This window comes from Electrona antarctica, assembly GCF_951216825.1.
Source record: "Electrona antarctica genome assembly, chromosome: 12".
Classification (NCBI taxonomy): Eukaryota; Metazoa; Chordata; class Actinopteri; order Myctophiformes; family Myctophidae; genus Electrona; species Electrona antarctica.
Window position 1 is genome coordinate 38,489,442 of NC_136793.1, and position 26,577 is coordinate 38,516,018.

At 42.4% G+C, this 26,577-nt stretch overlaps 1 protein-coding gene across 2 annotated transcripts in view; it reads left to right on the top strand.

The window, feature by feature from the left end:
• Positions 1-638: 638 nt before the first annotated feature.
• LOC306934497 (uncharacterized protein) overlaps positions 639-26,577 on the top strand; it is a 35,133-nt gene continuing 9,194 nt past the window's right edge. Inside the window, exons 1-5 of one of the 2 annotated variants that reach the window (XM_079517078.1) lie at positions 639-839; positions 9,823-10,817; positions 13,441-13,492; positions 14,794-14,926; positions 25,647-25,795. In XM_079517078.1, coding sequence (XP_079373204.1) covers positions 675-839; positions 9,823-10,817; positions 13,441-13,492; positions 14,794-14,926; positions 25,647-25,795 — 1,494 coding nt within the window. In that variant the 5' untranslated portion in view covers positions 639-674. The remainder of the gene's footprint in view (positions 840-9,822; positions 10,818-13,440; positions 13,493-14,793; positions 14,927-25,646; positions 25,796-26,577) is intronic. The other variant, XM_079517077.1, reaches the window with a different exon arrangement.

Sequence of the window (26,577 nt, forward strand, 5' to 3'; positions counted from 1 at the left end):
GCTGAAATTGTTACAAAATAAAAAATAAATCGTGTTCACAGAGACATGCATGAGCATATGTGTCTTGTTTGCTTAATTGCATATTTAATTTGTTCATACTGTCCTCCCACCAACATTCAATTTCAATTAGGCCTACTTCATCTAGTTTAAACTGGTGTGCGTGTGTGTGTGTGTGTGTGTGTGTGTGTGTGTGTGTGTGTGTGTGTGTGTGTGTGTGTGTGTGTGTGTGTGCGTGTGTGCGTGTGCGCGCGTGTGCGTGAGAGAGAGCTGACAGTCGAATGATGTATTGACATAACCCTGGTTTTCAACACACTTGTAGGCAAATACAACATTTCTATTATTATTATTTTCTGACCTTTTTAACATTACATTGTTAGCACATTCTGATTCTTTGCAGAACAGGTCCCACCAGCACCAACATTTCGCTGCTTGTAGCCTACTGCATGATTGTGGCAAATAAACCTTTTATTGATTGGATTATTTATTCTCTTCTGTTGACGCATTTTAAATTATATAGACTGGCTACATGTGTTTTTTTCATCAGTAAAATAACTTGTAAACAAGGGCTGTCAAATGATGTGTTAACACTTTGAAACTCCAGTGGACTGCTCGTGCACGCGGATCTGCCGTTCTGCCCATGAACGATGGAAGCGCGCTCCCGAGACTTCAGGTGAATGGAGAGAGAGAGAGAGAGAGAGAAGAGGAGCGGGTTTACGGTTCAGTGTGCGAGCGTTGCAGAAAAGGAACAAATAAACAAAATGCGTTGCATTACATCGCTCGGGGCCCATGTTTTGTTGACAGTGTGTCTGCTCGTCGGGACGGGATGTGTCGCGCAGAAAGTAAGTAATGTGACTGATCTTTGTTCACGGCTAAATCATTCACAGACGACCTCCTGAAAACGCGCATTGGAAGCTTTTCGCCGTCAGCTCAGTTTCTTTAGCAGCTTATGAAATTGCGAAACTTCTGGGGAGGCGAAAGTAATGATTGAGGAACAAATAAATAAAATTGCAACTTGGTAACTCGTGCCTGTGATTTTCAAGCATTGCAAAGTGCAAACATGCCCATACAACATTCGTGTAGAATAATACTCTAACATTACAGAAGCTTGTTTTTGTACTTGTGCGCCCCTTGGTCAACTACTGTAAATTAACTCAATTATTTTTGAAAGGCGATTTGCATCTTGAAAGGGCGAATTTCTGCTAGTGTCGCAATTCACTTGAGGAAAACACGTATCAATGTACAGTAATTCACACCGTGTATTATCTTACATTATGTTCATATTTATTACATCATTGTACTTGGCTTGAAGTTGACCAGTCTTTCATTCAGCGTTAAAAAAGGAAAAACAAATGATAAAACATTTCCCCGGATGCTTCCGTATGTTTTGATGTTAATGTATTCTCAGAGTTGGGAATGGTATGCAGTCAAAACTAGTGAAATGAAAACCATATTGCGAACATGCTCACCCATGTTCTGCTCCTGATGTGACCCAGACTACCTAATCCACATGTCTGGAGGATGCTTCATTCATTATGATGACTTTTTTTCTCTCACGTGGTGTAGAATCTGCATAAAAATGGCAATATTTGCACAAATGAAGAATTTTAGTATGTTGCTCTGTTGTGCAGAGTATAATCCTCACTGTTAATTTATGCATTTGTAACTGAGAGTGTACATTTTGTACACTTCCTGGGTGGGTCACATTGAATTAATTGAACATCACTATAAAATGACCAATCTGACAAGTTTTTTTTGTTAAAAAAAATAATTATATATATATATATATATATATATATATATATATATATATATATATATAATTCACTGTTATTCAGTTTGATAAGCATGTGTTTATATCCTAATGAACAATATAACAGATGCGATTTTTACTTAATGCATTGCTTATGATATTGCTTATCAACTTTGTATGATATTCATAGCAGCCGGTACCCAAGTGCCCTGTTTGTGATCAATTATACCAGACATGTTTCATTTAAAACTATGGTTAAGAAATAATGCTCTTCTTGAAATGGGATTCGATCTGCATTTCCTGTGTATGTCTTGTCTATAACTTGGTTTCACAGTTCATAAGTAGTTGTGTGATTTGGCAATGTTGATCTATAGCTGTATCAGGGAAAGCCCTTAGCATTCTACCGCAGCCTTCCAGATATGGAGGAAATAATATGACTATATTAGTCTATCCTGTTCAGTATGTCACTCCTCCAGGCTCCAACAGCTTTCTACCAAATAAAGAAACTAGAGAAATACGAATTATAAGAACACCAGGTTTTACTGGCTCTATGTTGACTTTGCAAGTCTTTAGTGTGCTGGTCTAGACTTAGTGCGTTTTCCATACAAATGTTTATTGGGCCACCACCATAACCACCATAATGAAATATGCAAGTTAATAATCGAGTAGTGTCTCTGTTATATTTCAACATATTGTATTTGGGCAGGGATATCATATCATAGTGTGCCTTCTACACAACATCCATGATCTACTCACTTATCTTACCCCTGTGTGTGTGAGTACCCTGTGTCTTAACATCAAAGGGATACCCTTGTCACAGACCTCCCCTCAGGGTGTCAAGAACAGAACTTTAACCAAGAGAAGCTCGGAGGCTTCCAACTGTCAAAAGTCGTCTCTGTCCACCAGCGGAGAATGGTGGATTCAGCAGCGCAGTTCTTAGAACTACACAACAAAAGCCCTTGGTATATTGAAATGTCAGCGTCCCCAGCTTTAGTTTGTGTGTGCATAGGGTGCTCACTATCTTTGCAATTATCTGCCTGAGGGGGCACGGTAAATGATGGCTTTGTCCTCTGGTCCGCTTTTGTATTAAGTTGATTTTTGGAACAGCGTAAACAAGCTTGGAATTTGTTACACTGCTCTACTACTTTTGACAGTCCTCAAATCAGAAGTGTAGAGAGTGACAAGTGAATTTGTCAATTTGACCTTTGGTTTGTTATTTCACACTGTGTGAAACTACAAACCAAGGATGGATGGTTTTTATTTGCTTTGTATGGAGGGATATTCATGTCTAATTGAAGAGCTGCAGAGCCCCAATGAACAGTGAATTAACTTATTCCTCCCCTGAATAATTCTGTATTCTTTAAACAGAACTTATAAAACAAATAAACATGCAACAATAAGCAGTACTGTGACTTTAAAAGGGGTGAGATGAATGGTCAAACGGAAAGAGTGAGGGAGAAAGGGGTTGTTGTCATCCTACAAATGGGTCTGCCCAAAATGTACAATTGCTACATTTCCTACTGCAATGTTTGTTAAGAGAAGTGGAAGTGGAAGTTAAGAGATGGAACCAAACAGATTCTGGAGAAAGAAATCCCTGGCATGCAAATCAACTTACTCATTAGAGAACATCACATTCCAATACATGCACAGTAAAATCCGGAGTGTTCATTTAATGCAGAGTATAAAAATGGACCCTTACAGGTCTGAGTAAAAGTTAACACTCTACTTTTACCTTCCAAAAACATTTTTGACAGTGTTTACGCTCAGCCTGCTAAAGAAAGCTGCATGCTCATCTTAATTCTTAATAATTAAAAATGATTCTGTCAATCCATTGCAGCCACACAGGTGGGGGTGGGGGGTGTTCAGCTGTTGCTGAGAGACATAATTACCATGGATGCGTTCACTGGATCACATTCCACAATCTGGAAATGATTTTTCCAAACTGCTTTGGAACCACCAGTGGAGATAAGCCTGTATTTCACCCACAGGGGCTCCACAGGCCTGCTCTTTAATGGCCACAGAAGCAGCTTTCCTTCTTCCCGAGGAAATATGTTAATTGGTTTGTACCACAAACATGGAATAGAGGGAGAGGGAGTGAGTGAGAGAGAAAGAGAGCACGCCATCCCTGCAGCCGTCCACTTGCCCACCCAGTCACATATCTGTGAGTGTGGAGGAGACTGCCGCAATAATCCTAAACATTTTGCTTATCCACAACTGGGCCTGCAGAGAATGTCCTGTCCCAGTGCTTGAGGTGCAGTTAACTACTAGCATGTTGATTGAACATGCATGGGTTCAATGAGCTTTTCAACAGTTGGGGCCATGATGCACAGGGATGTGCCGAGTCAGCGTAGCAGTGATGGCCAATGAGGTCGACTGTAGAAATGCCCTGGGCTTAATCGTCCTGGTGCGCCAGTTGTTTGTAAACTCATCCAGGGTGAAATGTGTGGGCACTGACATAAACCCGGCACAGTGACAGGGGCTGACATCACAGCGGAGATATGTGATAAGTCGCAAGCTCCTGTATCTGTGCCTTTCACAGCTGTGGAGAAAGACATTAAGGATCTTCTCTTTGCCACTCTCCCCTCTCTCTGTCTCTCAAATCAGTATAGTGCTGTTCAAATCAATACAAGTGACACAACAAGGTCTATCAACCTGCAATGTCCTCATACTGACCCAGGAGAACTTGAGCCAACATGACCCATGGAGAACGAGAGTAATTTGTACTGCATCATCAGCGGGCTGGTGTTGTGAAAGCGAAGCGTTAGGCTGTGAAGCAGTGTCACTTTTCTTCTTCAGTAAACAGGGCCAGCGAGGATCCCTGCCCCCTTTTGAGGGGCCCGCCTGCCTGTTTATGAGCCAGTCAGGGGCTGTTTGTGCATGTGAGGGGAGAGAGGGAGAGGGCGAGAGAGTGTGAGGGAGAGAAACAGAGAGAGACTGTGTGTGTGTGTGTGTGTGTGTGTGTGTGTGTGTGTGTGTGTGTGTGTGTGTGTGTGTGTGTGTGTGTGTGTGTGTGTGTGTGTGTGTGTGTGTGTGTGTGTGTGTGTGTGTGTGTGTGTGTGTGTGTGTGTGTGTGTGTGTGTGTGTGTGTGTGTGTGAAAAGAGTGTTAACAGGACTTTGGGAAAAGCCTGCCTCAGTTTTCGCCATGGTGTCGTCAGTCTGTGGTTAAAAACAAAAAAAGCACTGGTTCAGGGAAGAGGGTGGTGCTCAGGGACATGACCTTTGTGGATAGAGCTGTTGAAATTAATTTGCAGCTCAATTGTTTTGAAACTGTCAAGAGTACAAAACCTTTGGATAGTGAAATTTGTTTTCATAGATCAAAACTCTAGCACAGTAATTTAGGACATTTAATCCATGTTCCATTTGACCAAAACATTGGGCTTGTCTCTCTCTCTGAGACACCCGCCCCCCCTATAATGCCACCATATTGGGAAGTGGTTCCCCCTTCTAGCAGGTTGCGTAACCCCACTGAATTACTCGCAGAGCAAAACCCAAAATCTTTGTTTTCATAGATCAAAACTCTAGCACAGTAATTTAGGACATTTAATCCATGTTCCCATTTCACCAAAACATTGGGCTATAACATATCTATCCTGAAAACTTTGACAAGATACTTCAAAGAACCTTTATACACAGGACGCACCAATAGATATATCAGATCACAACATTTCCCCAGAACATTGCTATTTGAGGGTAACAAAACATAACCCCATGTTAATTAGGCATACAAACCGCCTTAAGGAATGTGACCGGATGCCGCTTTTCTGTAGAGGTAGTGACGCAAAGTGAAAATGATAGAACAATACCATTTGTCATGGGGCGCCTCTGAGTAATGACTGCAGGTGGTCATTCCAGACAATTGTGTGTTTGTTGATCTACTTCTGTCTTCTGTACAGGGCAAGGGTAGGACGCTGCCATCGTCACCCCCATGGGGTGGTCACAACTGGGGTGTAATGAACAGCATGCTGTCATGTAAACCCACAGCTTCAGCCTTGAACTTATTAGCATCACCCGCTACATTAAAATATCAGACCTTAAAAGAGCGCAGAGTGAGTGGTCTACCACCAGATGACACCATGGTCCTCGTTGTTTTGGTCATGAGAAAAAGCATCCTTGAATAATTAGCGAGCCTGACAGTCTAGTGGGAGCAGGCCTGGCTGTGATGTAACGGAACTGGGATGTTTGGCATTATAAGAATGTCCCATTTCCATTCGACACTGTGGCACTTTGGAGGCCCTTTCATGTGTAGTCTAGCATGCACAACATCACAGGGTGCCGAAAGGTTTCATCCTATTGCTGCGCGGAAGATGAAAGTCCTTGTCATGACACAGTTGTCTTTTCATAAGATTTGGATTCGATACATGATGCATATCAAGAGTGTATGTATTCCTTAATCATCATCTTAACTATCCTGCACAGTCAACTAATTTATCTTCCAAACTTATTTTTAAATTGTCAAATTAAAAGTATTAACATGGTAGCCGCTGAAATTTAAACCCACTATTTTAGGACCGAGAAAGTGAGTTATTCCTAGCTCCAATGTGAAAAAAAATCTTGTCTCTCTCTCTGAGACACCCGCCCCCCCCCTATAATGCCACCATATTGGGAAGTGGTTCCCCCTTCTAGCAGGTTGCGTAACCCCACTGAATTACTCGCAGAGCAAAACCCAAAATCGGCTTAGGGGAAGAGGAATGGCATTTGCCCAGTTCAAATGTCATCTGTGTAATTCTTTGGAACACATGGATTTCTCCTGCTAAGGTTATTGTTACTAAATGCCACACAAGGGGGGAGGTATCCTAAAGTGAATTATAGTGGGGGTACATTAAACTAAAGCACAGTGTGTTAAAGGTCTCCTGAATTAATTAAAGTCTGATTTGACTTCTAAAAAGGACTGCTTTAGTAGCGCAATTTATTCAGAATAATCACAATGAAGGTAGTGAAAATTATGTATGTATGTATGTATGTATGTATGTATGTATGTATGTATGTATGTATGTATGTATGTATGTATGTATGTATGTATGTATGTATGTATGTATGTATGTATGTATGTATGTATGTATGTATGTATATAATAACTTGAATTCATATAGCGCCTTTCAAGAGACCCAAAGATGCTTTACATCAACAAAAAACAAAACAACTATAGCCTGTGTGAACAAGTGTCTCTTTAACGCACTTTAAAAAAAGTCCAGTGTTGGCGCATGCCGCATGGCGAATGTGTGTTCTAGAGGGTAGGGTGTATATATATACGGTATACGCTATAGTAGAAAGAAAAAATGAGCACTCTCAGTTTAGTGCACCCTACATATAAGTTATGTTTCTAAGTTATGTCATTAACATCAGCTTTAAAGTCTGTTGCTCTGTGTAATTTAAACACCCGCGTTGTACTAGTAAGCGGATTAGTGTTGTTGCTGACTGCACAATAGCAGTTGTTACTCAACATACATTGGCTTAACAGTAACACTTGTTTTCTTGGAAAGCGTGTCAAATGTAGAACCGTATTTCTGTTTTCGGAAAAAGCGCTGATGTAATTTAAACACTAATGCAACTAAAACTGAAGGTCAAATGGCGGTCAGAAGAAAACAAGGCCAACTAAAGGTTTCCCACCAGGGCTGTAGGATTACGTCTGAAATGATAATCCTGATTATATGTCGCTCGATATTGTGATTACAATTGTCAATCACAATTATCAAGAAAACTGTTTTACTCCAGCTTTTTTCTGCCAAATGTGCTAATTCAGTTTAAAGGTTTCAAAACTGTCTGCGCTCATAATTAAATGTCTATATATAGAGAGAGTCTAAGTTTTTAGATTGTATTAATTAATGTTAGTCAATTTAACTGACAGTCCTTTAGGCCTATTAGAGCAACTTAAATCAGCTGCAACCATGGAATAAACTTCACTTCCTTTATTACCAATAACACAATGAACCTATACTAGCGAGCGCTGACCGGGCAATATTACTGTTCAGAGCTACAAAAGAAGAAAGAAAAGAAGAGGTAGATGATGGAGTTGTGGCAGTGCAGATCTGATTCAGGGGAAGAGCAGTATGCACAGTTCTTATTGAAGATACAACATACACACACGCACATACACACTAATGCACATAGTGTATGTAGGTCACACTGCCCTCTTTGCCCTCTTTGCCCTCATTCACCTCATTCACCTTCCATGTGTCCATATAACAATGCTGTGAGGCCATCAGCTGTATCAACTATGGGGGGGGATATTGGTTTGACTCCGAGGACTTGGGGCCCACGCAAGCAGTCGCCTCTCCCAGTCACAATTCAAAAGTACATCTCGATTCTGCTACTTAAAATAAACTGGTCTAAGGAATGCCTTTGATAAATGCATGCACATGGGGAGAGATGGCCTATAGAGTATAGAGCAATCAAAGAGCCTGTCTGGCTCTGTGGACCCTGACTTCCCCCCATGCCGTGCCCCCATTGCCCTCTCTCTCTCTCTCTCCCCCCTCCCCTCCCCAACCCTGACTGCCTTTTTCATGGCCTGTTCCCAGTCTGCCCCAAGAGTCCTACTGTTGCCTTAGGATGTTGGTTTGTTACCTGTCTGGTGGTGCAGTCTGCCAGTCTGGGTCATTCCCACAGTCCAGAACCAGGAGCCAACAGGAAAGCTCATAAACACAGGCCCCCTACAAAGGTCTGGTCCCAAGTTGGCCGGCCCTTTCCACGATTCCACACATCTGCCTCTGCTTAGGCACCCCAGGTCCCCCTCTGCATCCCCACACACCTGGGAAGAATTACAGACAGCATGGTTGAAGAAATATCCTCCCAGGGTTACCCAAGCAGGCCGAACAACAGGGCAAGCGCTAGCTTTGATATACTGGCAAGGTTGCAAGGTTGAATAGTTCAGCTCCAAGCTGGTTTGTGTCGAGGTAATCGGAATGCAACTCGGGTGTTTGCTTGTTTGGGTACAGCCGTTCATTATCAAATAATATGATTCATGTCAGAATTGAAGCAAATTGTAGGTTGATTGAAAGCTGCTTTGGAAAAGTGATACCGAACATAGCGTAGAAATAGAACCTTTGAACGAAATGGGAGCTGCCAAAAACGATTTCAATGATTAAACTGTATCGATATGCAAACAGCAACATTATCGTATCGCTTGACTTTATATCGTATCGATACTCTGTACGTGTGTGTTGTATTCAAGTGTATTAAAACATCCCATCACTGGCAAAGTCAGTCCCCCTGAAATCTCCTGCAGTGCTTGGAAATGCAGCGTAACATCCCATCACTGAGAGAGAAAGTCACCACAGAGTTTCCTTTTTTGGGCGCTACACTAGAGCTGCCCCTTCAGGCAAGCTCTATAAATGCCATACAAATAACAAGGGCAAAATAATGTAGTAGTTGACTCTGGACTGCATAGTTAGGCCATGTGGCTATTGCCAGATCACCTCAATTTATGAATAAATTACTTTGAAAAAAGCTTTCAAATGCAATCTTTTCAGATATGTTATGATCATTTTAAGTTACAGTCATACTGTGTAACTTTCATTTTGGTAGTCTTCTTGGCAACACCTCTGGGTAGTAACAATGTTTTCATTACAGCGTTTGTATGGATTAAGTACTGCTCAAAAAGGAAGGCTTCAGGGTCTTATATGCACCCGAGGATATAATGCAAGTTGTCAGAAATTCTATTTAACCGTTTCCACGCCAAAAAACGTAGCCTCTGTTATTTGTCGGGAAGCGACGCTGCCAAAATGCGTAGCCTACATTTATTCAGTTGTATAAATGTGTTGATTCAATCTAGTGGAAAGGCTACTCACATTAGCTTCGGATGGCTATCTGTTGTTGGCTTAGACAGTGGACTGCACCATCTTTGATTGGGCATGACACGTTTTCAGTCGCTTTAGTCTCCAAATGCCCCTTCCAGGCGACATTTCTGGTCAAAACAATGCTTATTGCACGGATTATTTTTACTAACGTATAGCTGTACTTTTTATTTATTCCTAGATCAGTGGTTCTCAAACATTTAAATTTCAAGGACGCCGTACATTTTGTTTTTCTTTTTATCAACTAACTTTTCACATACATTTCTGACCTTCTATTGCAGGTCTATTTTGACTGTGGTGCGAAGGTAGACGTAGTGGATGGCCAAGGTCTTATCCTGTCCCCTGGCTTCCCTTACAACTACTCTTCTGGGACTCACTGTGTGTGGCAGTTCTTTGTGCCTGTCGATCACCAGCTCAACTTGGAGATTTTTGACTTTGATGTTTTTGAGAGCCACGACCCTTCTGCTGCTCAATATGTTGCCTTCTCAGACTTTGAAGAAGACATGGCAGATGAGGAGGGGACTTTCACAGCTGGTGATTTATCGGTGAATGAAAACTCATCTGTGGCTAAAGACTCTCTGAGTGCGGGGGATGTTCCAAAGATCCCGCAGTCCTCCCAAAGTGGCGAAGTCAAGCAAGTGGTGGTCCAAGAACAATCCACAAAGATGGAGATAGCCAAAGTTTCCAACTCTGCTAAAAGATCTGTGGACGCTTCCTCTGACCTGAACTCTGCTCCTCCACCTCCTCTGCTCCTCCTCCCCAGAGCCCAACCTCCCGGAGACAAGGCTTCCAACTCCGTCTCCTCCTCTGCCCCCAGGGCAGACCCTGACCCAAAACCTAACCCCAACCAGCACCCTGGTGCAACTGTGGATGAGACCACTCCAGTTCTGCGACTACCCACAGATACTCCAGTCATGACCCCAAGCCCTGAAACCCAGCAGTCAGTGCTGGATGCCTGCCCTCATGATGTCCTCTACATCTCAGACCTCATCACCTTCTCCTCCAGGTTCTGTGGCTCCAACCGCCCCCCCAGTAGCCAGCTGGTGTTTGGTTCCAGCCAGGAGATGGTGGAGGTAATCATGGAGCTTATTACAACTACCCATTGGGGCCGTGGCTTTGCTCTGCTTTTCCACTACCATAACCGCACAGAGCCAGCTGGGGAAGAAAGGCGTACCCATGTCATCGCGGTCAGCAAGGTGGATTCTCTCCTCGCTGCTGTGAGCGGAGCTGCCTTCTTTGCTATGATACTCACCAGTGCCCTCTGCATAATCTTCAGGTAAGAGCAGGAAGGGCTGCGCTTTTGATAAAACAATTCTCACCAATATTATGACACTCTCCCTTGGCCCAAGTACAGTAACTAACTATTTATTGCATTGGGATACATATTGTATCTTCATGTTCAATGCGAAATTCAAGCTTCAGTGCAAAACCAGGTAAAAGCTATTGGGATATAGGGTTAAAAGGCAACAGCTATTAGTGTTTCACACAAAGATTGAAAGTGATACATCACTAATTAAAGTATTTGATGGGGTTTCCTCAAAGATTATCTAGATTAGATCTAGATTCTCTGTACTGTTTGTGAAATCCAATGCTCCCTTTATAGTGGAGTCATTACAAACAGCTTCCCCAGAGAAATGACAAGAGACTCCCATGAATGAGAAAGTTTTACAGTAAGTCTGTCACTTAACACTACACACACTGCACAATCAGTCACTCTGATGCTCTTTGAAAATACACATATACAAAACATTCCGACATATGCTTATATACACACACACACACACACACACACACACACACACACACATCCGCCCACGACTACAGTACATACAAATTAGAGCTTTGTACCACTCAATTACTACCACTCTCTTTCTGTCACTCACACACATGAACTCAACCAGCAGCGCAAACGAACACACACACACACACACACACACACACACACACACACACACACACACACACACACACACACACACAGAGCAGTGTGTCATGTTGACTCAGCTGGAAGCCTCTGTCCTGATGTGGTGTCCCTTGATGGTTAATTGGGTTTGACTGCGACCGCGCGGCTTCCTTGATGTGGAGAACTCTCAGTGAGGACAGCGGGGCGTAGGAGGTACAGCACCTGGCATCAATTCCAGCCCAAAAGAACAGAGAGAAGCCCCATGAAAAGTGAACGGGAGGAGAATGAATGAGGAGGGGACAAAGAGAAGGGAAAACTGAATGTGTCCTCTGAGCTCTATAAAGATACTAATCGGTTCGGTTTTAGACCATTGAGTTCACCACATCAAAAGGTGTTCCCCATGTCCCCCCCCGGGGACAACTAACACAGTCAGTCAGAGGGGTTGTAATTGTAATACGATCTGTTCTGACAATATTACTATTTTACTTTACAGTTCCTGACACATTTTAAGTTCAAGGGGGGTGTGTGTGTGTGTGTGTGTGTGTGTGTGTGTGTGTGTGTGTGTGTGTGTGTGTGTGTGTGTGTGTGTGTGTGTGTGTGTGTGTGTGTGTGTGTGTGTGTGTGTGTGTGTGTGTGTGTGTGTGTGTGTGTGTGTGTGTGTGTGTGTGTGTGGCATGTACTGTATATGATCTATATTTGTTTGAAATCACGGTTATATTTTGTACTTGTTCATCTAATATAATAACTAATAATTTTAGCTGTTACGTCCACAAAATGTGAGGATGGAATGTGTCCGCAGATATTGCACGCTGTGATTGGCTGGAAGGTGTGTCATTCTGCGCTGTGATTGACTGAGCATCACACAACGGGTGTTCCCCTGTGGCACACCCTTGTTATCTACGAGTGGCACATAGAGGGGGAGAGAGACAGAAGCGGGAGAGGGGAGCCGAGAGAGGGAGGGATTGGGTATGTCATATCCCCAAACGGGTATGGACTAGTATTACATATTACATAATTCATTCTATGTATCATAATATGATTTTAAAACATCTCAGTCTACTGCAGTCGCCACAGTCAACTGATATTCAATGTCTCAAACTCCTGTCGAGCACAATAACTCCTCCGCTTCTCACTTTTAATGACGGGGAAATTGGAAACACATGTTCAATAAAATTTAAAGTGCAATTAGCAAGAACAACAACACAAGTCATTTGTAAGCCAGGGAATGTAGCACCAAAAATGTCAAAGTCCTTTAGTAGCTGTTAAGATCCCCTCTTCAAATTACTAGCCATTACAGTAATGAGTTCATAGAACAGCTAGCCTTGAGGGCCAAGAGATATCTCACAAGATGTGCAACTAACATTTTCAACTGCTGATTTTGTTTGCGATTTACACTGAAAAGAAATAACAAAAGTGGAAAAACACCACTCTAATTCTAGATTTATCTTTTGTGTAAAACTATAACTTTATTTTTTAATCTTTGGAAATAAGTTAAATGACCTGTCACTGTGCCTTAAGAACGTATACTGTAAGCTACTGTAAAAGATTAGTTTCGACCTATCACGTGCCACAAAGTACTGCAAATCTTTACTGTTAAAGTTTAACAAAATGGAAAAGTTGACAACAGCAAAGATCTGAACGCCCTGGATTTCTCAACCCGTTTCATTTCAAGGACCCCAGTTTGATACGCGTTAGGCCACGGACCCTCATTTGAGACCATCTTTATCTCTGGGACCCCAAGCTACACTTTCTATCTTCAGTGTTAATTTACGGTAACTCAAAGTGTACACATGTAACTAGGACAGTGTCCACTTTTACATGATTGGTCCACTTCCAAACAGGAGAAGGGGGCCACCATACTTTTGACTGAAAAACCGCTGCTTTTAAGAAAACCCTGTCTAAAATGAAAGAGCGCATGCCGTTCCAGGACATTGATTAAAGTTGGTTTTGAGACATGTCAGTGATTCTTAACATGCAGTGCTTCTTTGTTTTCCAGACCCAAACTATGTCCGAAAAGAGCCAACTCCTCTTCCTCCACAAACTCTGAGGTACATGCAAAATGCTCTGTTTCCCCTTCTCTTTCTCTTTCCTCTTCCTCCACAAACTCTGAGGTACATGCAAAATGCTCTGTTTTCCCTTCTCTTTCTCTTTCCAAACTGATGGAAACATAATGTAAACTATCCAGCCATCTTTCTGTCTGTGGTTGTTTCTATCCAAAATTAATTGACATGATGCTGGTACGATTAAGAGCAACGTCACAAAATGTAATCTTGCTACTGACGTGTGTGCGTGCGTGCGTGCGTGTGTGTGTGTATACATACATGCGTGCGTGTGTACATGCGTGTGTGTGTCTATATGTCTATCTATGCCTGTGTGTTTATGTATGTCTATCTATATATGTGTGTCTGTCTATGTATAGTTCTTTCTATGTGACTTTGTAGTTATCTAGCCGACATTAACAAGAGAAGCTGTACAGATGCAAAAAATTTGATCTACTGTAATGCTAATGCCAGGACAATAAATAGGAGGCAACAACTAAGGAGAAACAGGAATTGAACAGGAAAAGGGGTCTAATTCAGGGGTGAGCCGAATGCGATAAAAGCCTGGGTACCGAGGTGGTACATGAGGTACTTTATGAAGAGATAAGTCGCTCTCTGTTTGTGGTGTCCCAGACATTCTCCCAAGGCAAAGCTCTACCTGGGATCACAGGACATTTTATTCAATATCCTCTGCCTGTGTACCCAATACCCTCCACTGCTGATACCTACTGCCAGACCACGGGGAAGCTATCTGCAGCAACCAATGACACACACACACACACACACACACACACACACAAACACACAGTTGTGGAAAATAACTATGTACATGTACTCAAGTACTGCACTTAACTCTTTTTTCCCCAGGTATGTATATATACGGACGTCGATGCTAGGTGGCGTCATATCCCAGGTCCGTATATATACGTACCCCAACGTATACTCTGTCTATATAATGGTTGAGTTTAACATTGGTCCGGTTCCTATGGCAACGCCCCACGGTTCCAACTATGGGATTGCAAATATAATCACAGTGCAAAGCAATTGAAAGGAGGATTTTCAAACCTCCATAAGTCGGACTCCAGGATCGCTGTCCTTGGTGGATCTTGGCGGGGGGCGGGCAAAATCCATCTTTTAAAGTGAACGCGTATGGTGGCACTGGGAGCTGGGGTGTATGCTAACAGCCAATACTTTTATACCTTTTGCTCAAGTGCATTTTTAATACGGAACTTTTACTTGTAACAGTGTTTTTCCATTATGGTATTGAAACCTTTGACTCAAGTAAAGCCTCTTCCATCACTGTGTTTCAGCCAGCAGACAGAGTGGAGACCAGGGGGACTGAGGCCAGTGAGCTGCAGCTAGTGGCTGCTAACCCAGCCCAAGGTGTGGAGGGGACCCCAGAACACGGCAGCAACTCCCATCGCCACAGGCTTGCATACACAGGTGGGGAGAAAACCATGGCTATTTTCAACCGTTTTGTGGCAAAAAATATTATTTGATTATTCAAAAAAGTAATCAATAGAATAATCGCTAAGTAAACCTAGAGTGGCAGCCCTACACACACATTTTAACAATGAGTTACAAATGATTTTACAGTGAGTGCACACATGGTGGGAAAGTCACATGCAAACAGACATACTGTACACACACAGGCATGGCATGGGTGAATATAACATGTTGCAGACATAGAATACGCATAGGGTTCTGGGCTAAAGAGACTTCAGTAGATGATGGAAGGAGTCCGCACACCATATAGGTACAAAAGACTTTCTTTATTGAACTTTCTGACAACGTTTCGATCTATTTGATCTTCATCAGGTCATCCTGATGAATCCAATAAAGTATTTTGTACCTACAGTATATGGTGTGCAGGCTCCATCTATCATCTACTGAATATAACATGTTCACACAGACACCTATTCAGTATGTACACATGCACCTGAACACGTTAATGGGTTCACAAACATACATACATACATACTAGTGCATGTGTGAATCTCATCACTGAGGCCAATTCGATATGCATCTTGAATCGATGATATGCATCTTGAATCGATGATATGCATCTCGAATCGATGATATGCATCTTTAATCGATGATATGCATCTTGAATCGATGATATGCATCTCGAATCGATGATATGCATCTTGAATCGATGATATGCATCTTGAATCGATGATATGCATCTCGAATCGATGATATGCATCTTGAATCGATGATATGCATCTCGATGCACTGCCAGCGATACGTGCAATCCCCTGGCGATATGATGCGATTCAATGCTGGACAATGCGATCCGATGCGAAGTGATTTGATGGCGATTCAAACACAATAGAAATGATTTATATTAAAGCCCTGTTTAATTTCCCAAAACATGTAACAATGCATTACATTTAAATTCAAAGCAATTTATTGTTTTACTGTAGGTACTGTAAGTACTAGGCTCTGCATCTCTAACAGCCCAATTTATACTATTCTGGAAGAAAACAAAGGGTCTGCTCTCTGCTGGTTATTGTAGTTCTATTGTACTAATCATATAGTATATAATTATTATATATTATTACATGGGTCTTCAACATTCTGAGGACGCCAACTATTGTGTGATAAGAACCTTTTATTTTATTTTCCAAAGGTCAATTTGAGGTTTTGAGTATAGAGGGTTTAAGAGATTAAATATCGTTCATGGATTAATGTTACTAACATATAAATAGAAAAGAAACAAACAAAACATTAATTTGCAGGTCACACACCGATAGTGCTGTCAAACAAGTCTATGTCTAGATTAATCTATAACCGTTTTATAATATAATAGCCTATGTAGTGCTTGATCTCTTTCTCAGTTAAGGGGTCCTTGACCTGAAAAACATTGACGACCCTGGCCTGTATTTATTATACATGAATATAATCCAGCATTATGCAATTAGCCAAAAGCCCAAATGTTTTCAAAACATAGCAGATCTACAAGCTCACAACACGTTGCATCCATGACACGCTATGAACTTGTGGGTCTGTTATTTTAGTGTGATTTTAGTGTGACACCATCGTGCTGCGGAGTATAAATTGGACAGTGAAAAGTTGTGAAACAGTTGAAAACGACTTTGTTTTAAACGCAAGTAGTACACCTAGCTGTGGCGGTGTTGTTGTTGTTTATACTGTATGTGTGCAGAAGCTTTCTTTAATTACAAAATTATAGCAATTCATTTTGTCGGAGAATCAGCAAGAACAACAGCTGTGGAACATTACTGCTCAGCGTGCTACAGTGACACAAGTCAACAACTGATAACGGACAAAGCTCGGACAGGGATTGTATAAAGCTAAAGGTGGTGGTTCTCTTGTTTAACCCGTGGGGCTCATTTCTGTTATAGTCGCGGGTGCTCACTACTCTGTTGTCTGCATGTACGGTATCTTCTGTTCCCTGACTGCGCAGCGCTGCAGAGATGATGAATGTCAGAGAGATACTTTCTTTCCCCTTTATTGATTGATGGTGCATTCAACGCACCTCGGAAACACAGAATAGGGTGAAATACAACATGAAAAAAATCGATGTAACCATAGATTTTACCGTTGCAGACACTCCGAACGATACATCGTGATCTCACCCGTCAATTGTATCCGATGCACACTTAATAATCCGATGCACTTGCATCGCGCATGTTTATATCGATTTACCGATCCGTATCGATTCATTTCCACATGCCTATACATACCAAACCATTTGGTGTTGCATACAAAGTGTCATTGTTTGTGTGAAATCATAAGTGCTTTACTGTAACTTCCTCTATGCACATTACTGGCATTAACAATCATTAATTATTAGCCTATTTTAGAACAAAGGTAAATGAGGAGACTGCAAACACAAGGATTGGCCGTCATTTATCAATCTAATCATAAACCAGCACAAATCCAACCACAGATATCATCTCACTACAAGTGTTCATACATGATTTATGAAATGGTTATATCTCGTCAATCAGTGTAAGAATGGTTTGGCATTGATAAATGTGGTGGCTGGAAATTATCGTTATTTAAATATCACAGCCAAAAATATTTTTGGTTAGGAGACCTCGCCCCTTGAGTTTATGACATGGAGAAGCGGAATACAAACAATAAGAGAAATGTCTCCAAAGTGGGGATAGATATTTTAACATTGCAAATAAATCCAATCACACCAACTAATACAAATGGAAGGAAGGAATGCAGAAGAATGTGGTCTTGGATAACAAATCACTGATGCGGTCAACAGTGGTGTGTAGATACAGTAAAGCAAAAAAGAAATGCTCACTTCTTGCCATCAACACTTTAAAAAGTGATAAAAGAAAACCTGAAACTTGCATCACATAAAAATATCTGACATTTCAGTATTGAGTAGCCTACTTGCCAAATCTTTGAAGCGATGAATGAGAGCCTGTCTTCTTCGTAGAGCCCCAGGCGGGGCTGTGCTGGCCACAGCTCTCAGAGCCCCAGACGGGGCTGTGCTGGCCACAGCTCCCAGAGCCCCAGGCAGGGCTGTGCTGGCCACAGCTCTCAGAGCCCCAGACGGGGCTGTGCTGGCCACAGCTCTCAGAGCCCCAGGCAGGGCTGTGCTGGCCACAGCTCTCAGAGCCCCAGACGGGGCTGTGCTGGCCACAGCTCTCAGAGCCCCAGACGGGGCTGTGCTGGCCACAGCTCTCAGAGCCCCAGACGGGGCTGTGCTGGCCACAGCTCTCAGAGCCCCAGGGGCTGTGCTGGCCACAGCTCTCAGAGCCCCAGACGGGGCTGTGCTGGCCACAGCTCTCTGGCTGGATCGGAACATCCAACGGCTCCCTGGACGCTATCCTGTGCAATGTTCTGCAGAAACCCACATTCGAGAATAATGTCACATGTCTTCTGGTGCGTACAACAGAGTTTCCCCTGCAGATCCAAGCAGCCCGTTGCAGCTCACCATCATGAAACTGCGCTCCTGCTCTGTTGCAGGGTTTGACAGTGGGGTTGCCAGGTCTTCCATGAGGGGATAACATTTTTCACCTAGTACATGAAGCACACCGTCATTGCTTACTTTCTGAATATTAATTCATGCAAAATAAAACCTCCAACTTGGAGAGCACCTGCATTGGCACAGGTATGCCATTCCAATTAACCGTGTTTACATACAACATACATACACAGGAACAGACAAATACACACAGTCAAATGTAGAGTGGTGGGCACCACTAAAAATACATTTAAAAATCACACCCATGTGAACTGAGTGGTGTAAGGTCTTATATAGCCTGTCTGACGTAATGAAATCATGTCTGACTTGAAATCACACCCGGGTGAACATAGCAACCATGCTAATTTTTTCTGCACAGACTAACAAAGCCAGTTGTAGGAGTGGTTTACACCACTCAAAAAAGTAATTGAAAGAACACGGCCCCCTCACGCATTACAAGGCCAATATCAGTCACCAGAACCAAGGACGAGTGTTTTCAATTAATCTGACATGCTTAAAATGGTTACAATAGCTTACAATAGCACGTGACATTACGTGACATCATCAGGGGTGGAGATCCCTGATGTCATCAATATTAAGCCCATATATGGAAATCCGTGATGTCATCAATATTGGCCAGCAACTCTACATCTGACCTCAAACCCTTAGATCTCCATATATGGAGCCGACATTCCATATGTTGATCCTTCCCCATCCATCCTTCCTCTTCGATGTCTCCCTTTTGACTGATACCTGTCCATTTAAACTCTAGATGGGCCTGCCTTAAAGTTATTAGTGCAGCCACGCTCCAGCAGCCGGCGTAAACTAGAGTTCTCAACAGGCCCGGAAATGAAGATCTTACCCCCATGCCAAAGCGCCAGCGCACGCCCAGCAGTCTGCTGTCACCCAGGCGGATGCGTGCAAGCGACCTCGGGCGTCTTGCTAGTATTGGAAGGGGGTGTGTCTGATAAAATATCAAATATCTAAATACTGAATCAAGCAACTTAAACTGTCTGTGGTGCTCACAAAAGCCTGAGTAGACATTAAAATGACCCAAAATATGTTGAAAGTGAAATATCCCCACCTGTCACTCACTGTGATTCCTGTGGTTCTGAAAAATCCTCATGTATCTCGTGTTGGAGCCAGCAGATCATCCACTGAAGAATGTCAAGTCTCATTGAAATAGTTGACTGAAGAAAAAGTAGATAAGATACAATTGTTTAAAAAGTACAGGTAGACTGCACAAGTAGTGCTGTGGGAACCAACACATGGGAATCGATCCAGAGGACGCCCCACATTAACATATGTGGATGTACTCGTAGACGCAGGAGCGCAAAGCACCAACGAGCTGGCCAGATGTATGGAGAACCAGGATGACTGGAAGCGACGATGGAGGGCTCGTCTGAGGACGACCTAGAGAGAGGCAGGACACACATACAGTCGATATTGTCCTTTTCTTTTTGCTGAGGTTTGCGTGATCTGCGCAAAAGGACAGTTAACCCATTTTGGGCGGGAACCCCTTTTGGTGTTTTAAACATTATGTTATAATTTAGCTATTGAAAAATAGCTCATAGCGCCACCGAGTGGCGCGCTACGTGACTTTTTAAAATGTTGAGGTCAGGCCTAAATGGGTCAAATGATAAGGGACAATATCGGTGGCACCCAACTGTACTAATCGTCTGTAAAGAAGACCATAGCATCAAGGGGGCAGGGGAATTTACAATTAGTGTGGATATGATACATAGTATATTCAGGCCTTTACAAAATAGAATATTGTATGGTTACATATCTAAGTGAATACGTGGCTATATCTGATAAGTGTGTTGCCTGTCAGATTAAGTGTTGCAACATTGAAAACTAAACATTATTAAAAAAAACTGCATAATAACAAGTCAATATCTCTTCATTTTAAGTTATATTGGGTTCCTACACTTGTTATTTGATATTCCAAGTGTAGCGACAATAAAAACTAGCATAGATGGGATGTTGCTGGCTTTAGATGTGGACAATATATCGATGATAAATTGATATATCGAAATATCGCGATACCGTTGCCTTTTTGCGATACTGAATATTGCGCATGTTCATACCTCGATAACGATATATTGTGCAGCCTTAGTCCACGCTGTCAAATTCCTCACATGAGGGGTAATAGTGGGCAGTGTCCCTTAACTGAACCTACTGTGCTAGTTGGGCCGCAGTTAATGCATTACACCTACTTGTCCTTACCCGTTCAAATATATGAACGCCAAATGTTGTACAGTGTGGGTACAGCGATGTAATAGATCCTATTATTGATGTATGTATTTTGAGGTGTAATCAGTCTGGACTGCTACAGTCATTAGTCCGACAACACCGTCACTCCCGACTAAAACTAACATGTGCTACAGGTTAAAACTAACCCGTGGCAGGTTAAATATTACCGTGCCGTCAGCGTGTGGTTAGGGTTAGGTTAGGGTTTGGGGTAGGGTCTCGGACTGTAGGACTGTTGGTATGTAGAACCAAACACATGGACCCGCAAGTAGTACAGGAAAGGTGCAATTGTGGGGCACTGGACAAGTGTGGTTGGCTCTATGGCACAGACGCCTTGGGAAATGTACACCCCTCCCACTGATTTAGCTAGCCAATTACAATGTCAAGTCACCCCTGTGATAGGTGCAATAGAGGGTATGCACATGACATCATCGTACCTGGAAGTTATGCGGGAACGCCCACTGAGTGGCAAAAAAATACTTTCTGGCCTTGACAGCCCATACATCCAAACAGAAAAGTCCTGTCTGATTGCATTAAACAATGTTAAACTCACCAACATTGCAGCAGTATGAAAAGCTTGAATTATCCTCTATCTGCAAAGTTTTTGTTTCATAAAAATCCACCACAGAAACGTTATGAGCTACTTTCTGCCAAGAAATGCCCTGCATTTGATTATTTTTCTAAGTATCAGAGTTTGGAAGTGCTTGTTTTCAATAACACAACATTTTGCTGCCTCCTGCATTATGTGACATTTAGAAACAGGACGGTTGAGTGATTTCCAACGAGCGCTTCCAAACTCCAACACTCCATGCTGCTCAATGTTTTGCCACTCAGTCTAGATGAGGGCGGGCGTGTCCAGATGGGAAAATCATGCATGTGCATACTCTCTATAGTGTGGGGCACTGGGCAAATGTGGTTGGCTCGATGGCACAGACGCCATGGGAAATGTACGCCCCTCCCACTTATTTAAATAAGACCCAAGGAATCCAGGGAAAGTGACATTTAGATTTTACGGCCTACGGTTCCAGACAGAGTTATAAGGAAAATGTAAAGTGGGCTTTTATAGCGCCACCATGAGGCCAACTGATGTAATAATTGATTACATTCATTGTAATAATTATTATGAACCTCCCCTCCAAGTGTTTCGGTTTCTGAGAGAAAAAGAGTTTTCGCATTTTCCCATGTAAGTCGATAAATTAATTATTAATCAAGAATTTGAAATTGGAAAAAGGGCTTCGTTAAGCCCTCCGTAATATTATGGTCAATGCCTGTGTGAAAGGTCGGAGCGATTGGTGCAGCCAGTGATGATATCAAGAACCATCAACTCATTAGAGCCTCATTATAGAACCTTACTGTTCCCTCGACACACTGACTGATGTGTGTGTGTGTGTCTACACACACACACACTAATGAGTATTTCAGGCAGGGTGGCCCTACCAGAATCAGAGAGAGTGTGTGTGTGCGTGTGTGCATGTGTGCATGCGTGCGTGCGTGCGTGCCCACCCACCCACACGGCACAGAAAACAAAACTCAATGCTACACGATTTTGGCATCCTACAAATAGTCTGGATTGTGCGAGAAGACCTGGAGCCAATTCTGCATGGTTCCGTAGCCACTGTACGCTGACAGATAGAATTGGACAGAAAACAGCACAAAGTGTACAGCCCGTACTTAATCCATTACTTAATCCATTCCCCTTTCACATTGTAGACATTTAGCAGTGTCATATTTAAAACAACTTCCTACAACTCAAGCTATGAAGAGATGGGTAATCGCTGATGGTGCTTTCTACGAGTAAGGGGGACCCAACTCACTGTAGAACATACAGCATAGTCACTTTGGCTGCCCCCAAATACCGACCACCAAATGGCCAACGTGGTTTGACCTGGGCGATTAGGCTTGGCTTGCCTCAACGGAGCTATAAGTCTTAAAACTAAGAGACCAAGTAAGCAGATTGTTAGCCATTACCTAATCACTCTAACCACGTTTTATATGTATCTCCCATTGCCGGCATGCTGATTTATTGTCAGAAGTTTTTTATTGATTACATGGAGAGTTTGAGGTTGAAGTGTTCAGCAACAGTTGCACTAGCAATAGAAAAGGTTCTGTGCTCAGAGACAGTGGACGAGAAATGGAAAAGTGGCTCCTGGCCCTGGAGCACATCTCGGCACACCTTTCTCTTCTAAATGGTCTCAGCTTTACTACTTCAAGGTACTAAACCTGGTGCCCTTCCTTGTAGACTATAAGAAACGGATCAGGTCTTCCAATGGACAAATTCCTCCAGATTCTGTTGACGGTGTCATTCACTACAATTCCTTCCACAGAGTCTCTCTCTCTCTCTGCACAACATTAGTGGGTTGTGGCATTTAACCCACAAAGCAGCCTGGGGTAGAGTACAGTCCCTGCTCTGTGTACAGCACTGTTTCCCAAATGGTGGGTCTGGACCCATTTGTGGGTCACAGACACATTTTTATGGGTCCCTTTATTTTTTGTTTCTTCATTTGTTTAATTCATATTATTTAAAAACATTCCCAAAAATAGCAAAAATAATAATAATCCTGAATTAACAACAAATTCAATCATTTGTGAATTAAGTAATGAAGTTCATGAATAAATAAAAGAAAAATCTAAGAAATTCCATAAATTAGAAAATTGTGTGGATTTCTCTGCACCACTGAGCTGGAAAGCTTTGAATTTAATAAATTCACAATCAATTGAGCCATCAAGTGCAATACAGGAATCCGTCTCACTCACAGCAAGCCAGACCTCGACCTCGCGCGTGGGGACTCGGCCCCCAGCCTGGTACCCTAGTCAAAATATGGCCCTTGAGGAAAATGAATTAGGGAACCCTGACATAAGCAGTGCATACTATCCCATATAGCACAGATATAACATTTCACATTGAAAAAAGCATTACATGGAAGTGCAACACAATCATGATAGCACACTGGTCACAGTGAACCGCAAACCAACTATGATTTATTTGATGGTATTAGAATGGCTTTTGGTTGAAGCATTCCAGCATGTTTTCAGTATAGGCCTACATATTGGTTGCATAACAATATTTGATGGTCTGTATACTCGGAAATTTTAAGTATGCATGGAAAATCATGGGACACAATCAACTGATTGTGAACGAGGGACCACAAAAGGCTTGATTTCATTAATTGCATGCAACAAATTATATCAAACCCAGACATTATTTCACTGAAATATACGAGTGGTCCAGAGCCTTTTTTTATTTTATTTTTTAACTACTGATCTATTCCTATCCCATGGTTACCCTTATTCCATTCTCTTACTTTATCCAACCTTCCATTAAACTCATGTTAACTGATAATACTGATAGAGCAAACACATGTGATTATATGGGCACATTTCCTAACTAGAAAAGTCGCAATTTTGAAAAGTTGCAAAGTGTGGTTGCTGCAATCGTTTACATAGGCCCCTCCCACAAATGTTGCTATTAATAATAGCATATTATATATATAATAATAGTAATTTAGAGGGGATTTATCCCCCAAAAATATTTTTTCTGCAACAAATGGTTACAGTTTTTGCATTTGCGGCACCCCCTGGGGATGATAATGGAATTGCTTTTGTGTTGATGCCATCACCCGCGACATGTGATTCAAATTTGGGCTGGATTGGACATTTGTGGCGTTTTTGTAAAATAGGCCCCTCCCACTAACTTCGGAAGCCGATTACAGCCGAACGATACGGACTATAAAAATTCAGACATTTTTTGTTTTAATCGGATACTCCGGAGGTCATGAGATCTGGACGCAATCTGTAGGTTCAGGATCCAAAAGTGTGTTTTGAAGAAAATTCTAAATGGTGGAAAATCTATCCTGAATGAGTGTGTCCTATATGGGGAGATGCGTCATGACCCAATTAATCCAGGGAAAAGAGAATTTTGCGACCTACGGTTCAAGAGTTATACGCCAAAATGTAAAGTGGGCTGTTTAAGTTAATTCATTTTAGTAATTATTATGAACCTCCCCTCCAAGTTATGTAACTATAGCGCTTACGGTCTCTGAGGAAAAAATACTTGAATGTGAGTTTTCGCATTTTCCCATTCATGTCCATGGGGAAATGTAATGCACGAATAAATTAATATCAATTAAACTGTACAACATTTCTCTTAGCAAAATACAAGCACACGATTCCCGATGAAGCCGGTCGATTTGACATATGGCTCAAGTGCGTGCCACCAAAACTGTGTGAGGAGTAGCAAACCAAAGTTTACGGTTACTCTAGAAAGAAAAATAAAGTGTTACAATCACAATAGTCTGGTTTCCCTAACTAAGTGTTACAATCACAATAGTCTGGTTGCCCTAACTAATAATGATGACTCAATCAGGCAAGCTGTTACACTCCCCTTCTTGAGATTCTAACTCCCTTTTTCTGTGGAATTTCTTGACCTCAGACTTCCCAGTAATTTACATTGACGCATCCTCATAAGCCACCAGGTCATTTTAGCACTATATATATTCACTTCCCCAGAACAGTGCACAAAATTGTAGTGCACTGCACTGTTCCGTGGAATAGAATAAAATATCTTCACTTTCCTACATTACTAAATGTATGGTGAGGGACCACATTCAATACCTTCACTGATCACCAGTGGTCCACAGACCACCTGTTAAAACCGCTGGGTCAGGGGAGTGCCAGGGTTCCTTGAGGGGGTTCCCAAATACAACTCGTGACATGAGAGTGTACAAATGGAAGCAAATGGACCCGTAAAGGTAACCTGTCTGCTGCCCCATCTGGCGGAGTCAGGTTACCGTAAAAGTGCATTTTGTTCAATTTAGTACACGTTCCAGATATAAATGTTGGACTTTTTCCTTGTTCTCCCTTTTTTCTTCACTACATACATACATGAGATTGTTTAAATTTAGAGCACTATGACGTATTGACATACTTACAACTTCTCTGTCTTTGCCTCTGTGTTCTCAGTCAATGCCAGTGCTGACACTTCCCAGAATGCCGAGCTCGAGCTCTCGTCCAGTGGTCTGGCAGATCTGGACCTGGGAACGGATGAGGTGTTCATTGTATCATCAGCCCCTACCCCATCTCCCACCAGACCGCCCTTCTCCCCCCACACCGTAAGACACCTTTCGGGTTTCTATAGACCAGTGGTTCTCAAAGTGGGGTCCACAGACCCTCAGGGTTCTTTGAGGGGGTTCCAAATGGACCATTCTAGGTATGTAACTCCCAAGAGTTAAGGGGGTCTTTGAAATTAAAATGTTTGAGAACCACTGGTAAAGACAATGTAGGGTAGCAAAATTACATTTACTACAGCATACAGTAGGCTATACATAGATACATATTAGCCTTGGATGGAGACTATCATAGATGTATTTTATTGAGTCTGGCTTTTGCTTTTGTATTTATGATAGTCTTGGTCTCTAGGTTTCCACCTGATGCACGCCGCCACTACCACCAACTGGTTTATGATAGTCTTGGTCTCTAGGTTTCCACCTGATGCACGCCGCCACTACCACCAACTGGTTTATGATAGTCTTGGTCTCTAGGTTTCCACCTGATGCACGCCGCCACTACCACCAACTGGTTTATGATAGTCTTGGTCTCTAGGTTTCCGCCTGATGCACGCCGCCACTACCACCAACTGGTTTATGATAGTCTTGGTCTGTAGGTTTCCACCTGATGCACGCCGCCACTACCACCAACTGGTTTATGATAGTCTTGGTCTCTAGGTTTCCACCTGATGCACGCCGCCACTACCACCAACTGGTTTATGATAGTCTTGGTCTCTAGGTTTCCACCTGATGCACGCCGCCACTACCACCAACTGAGGAATACAGGGAACTTCCCAAAGAATCACAGGCAGAATCATCTATTGAAAAATCACACTTGTGTGAAGTGA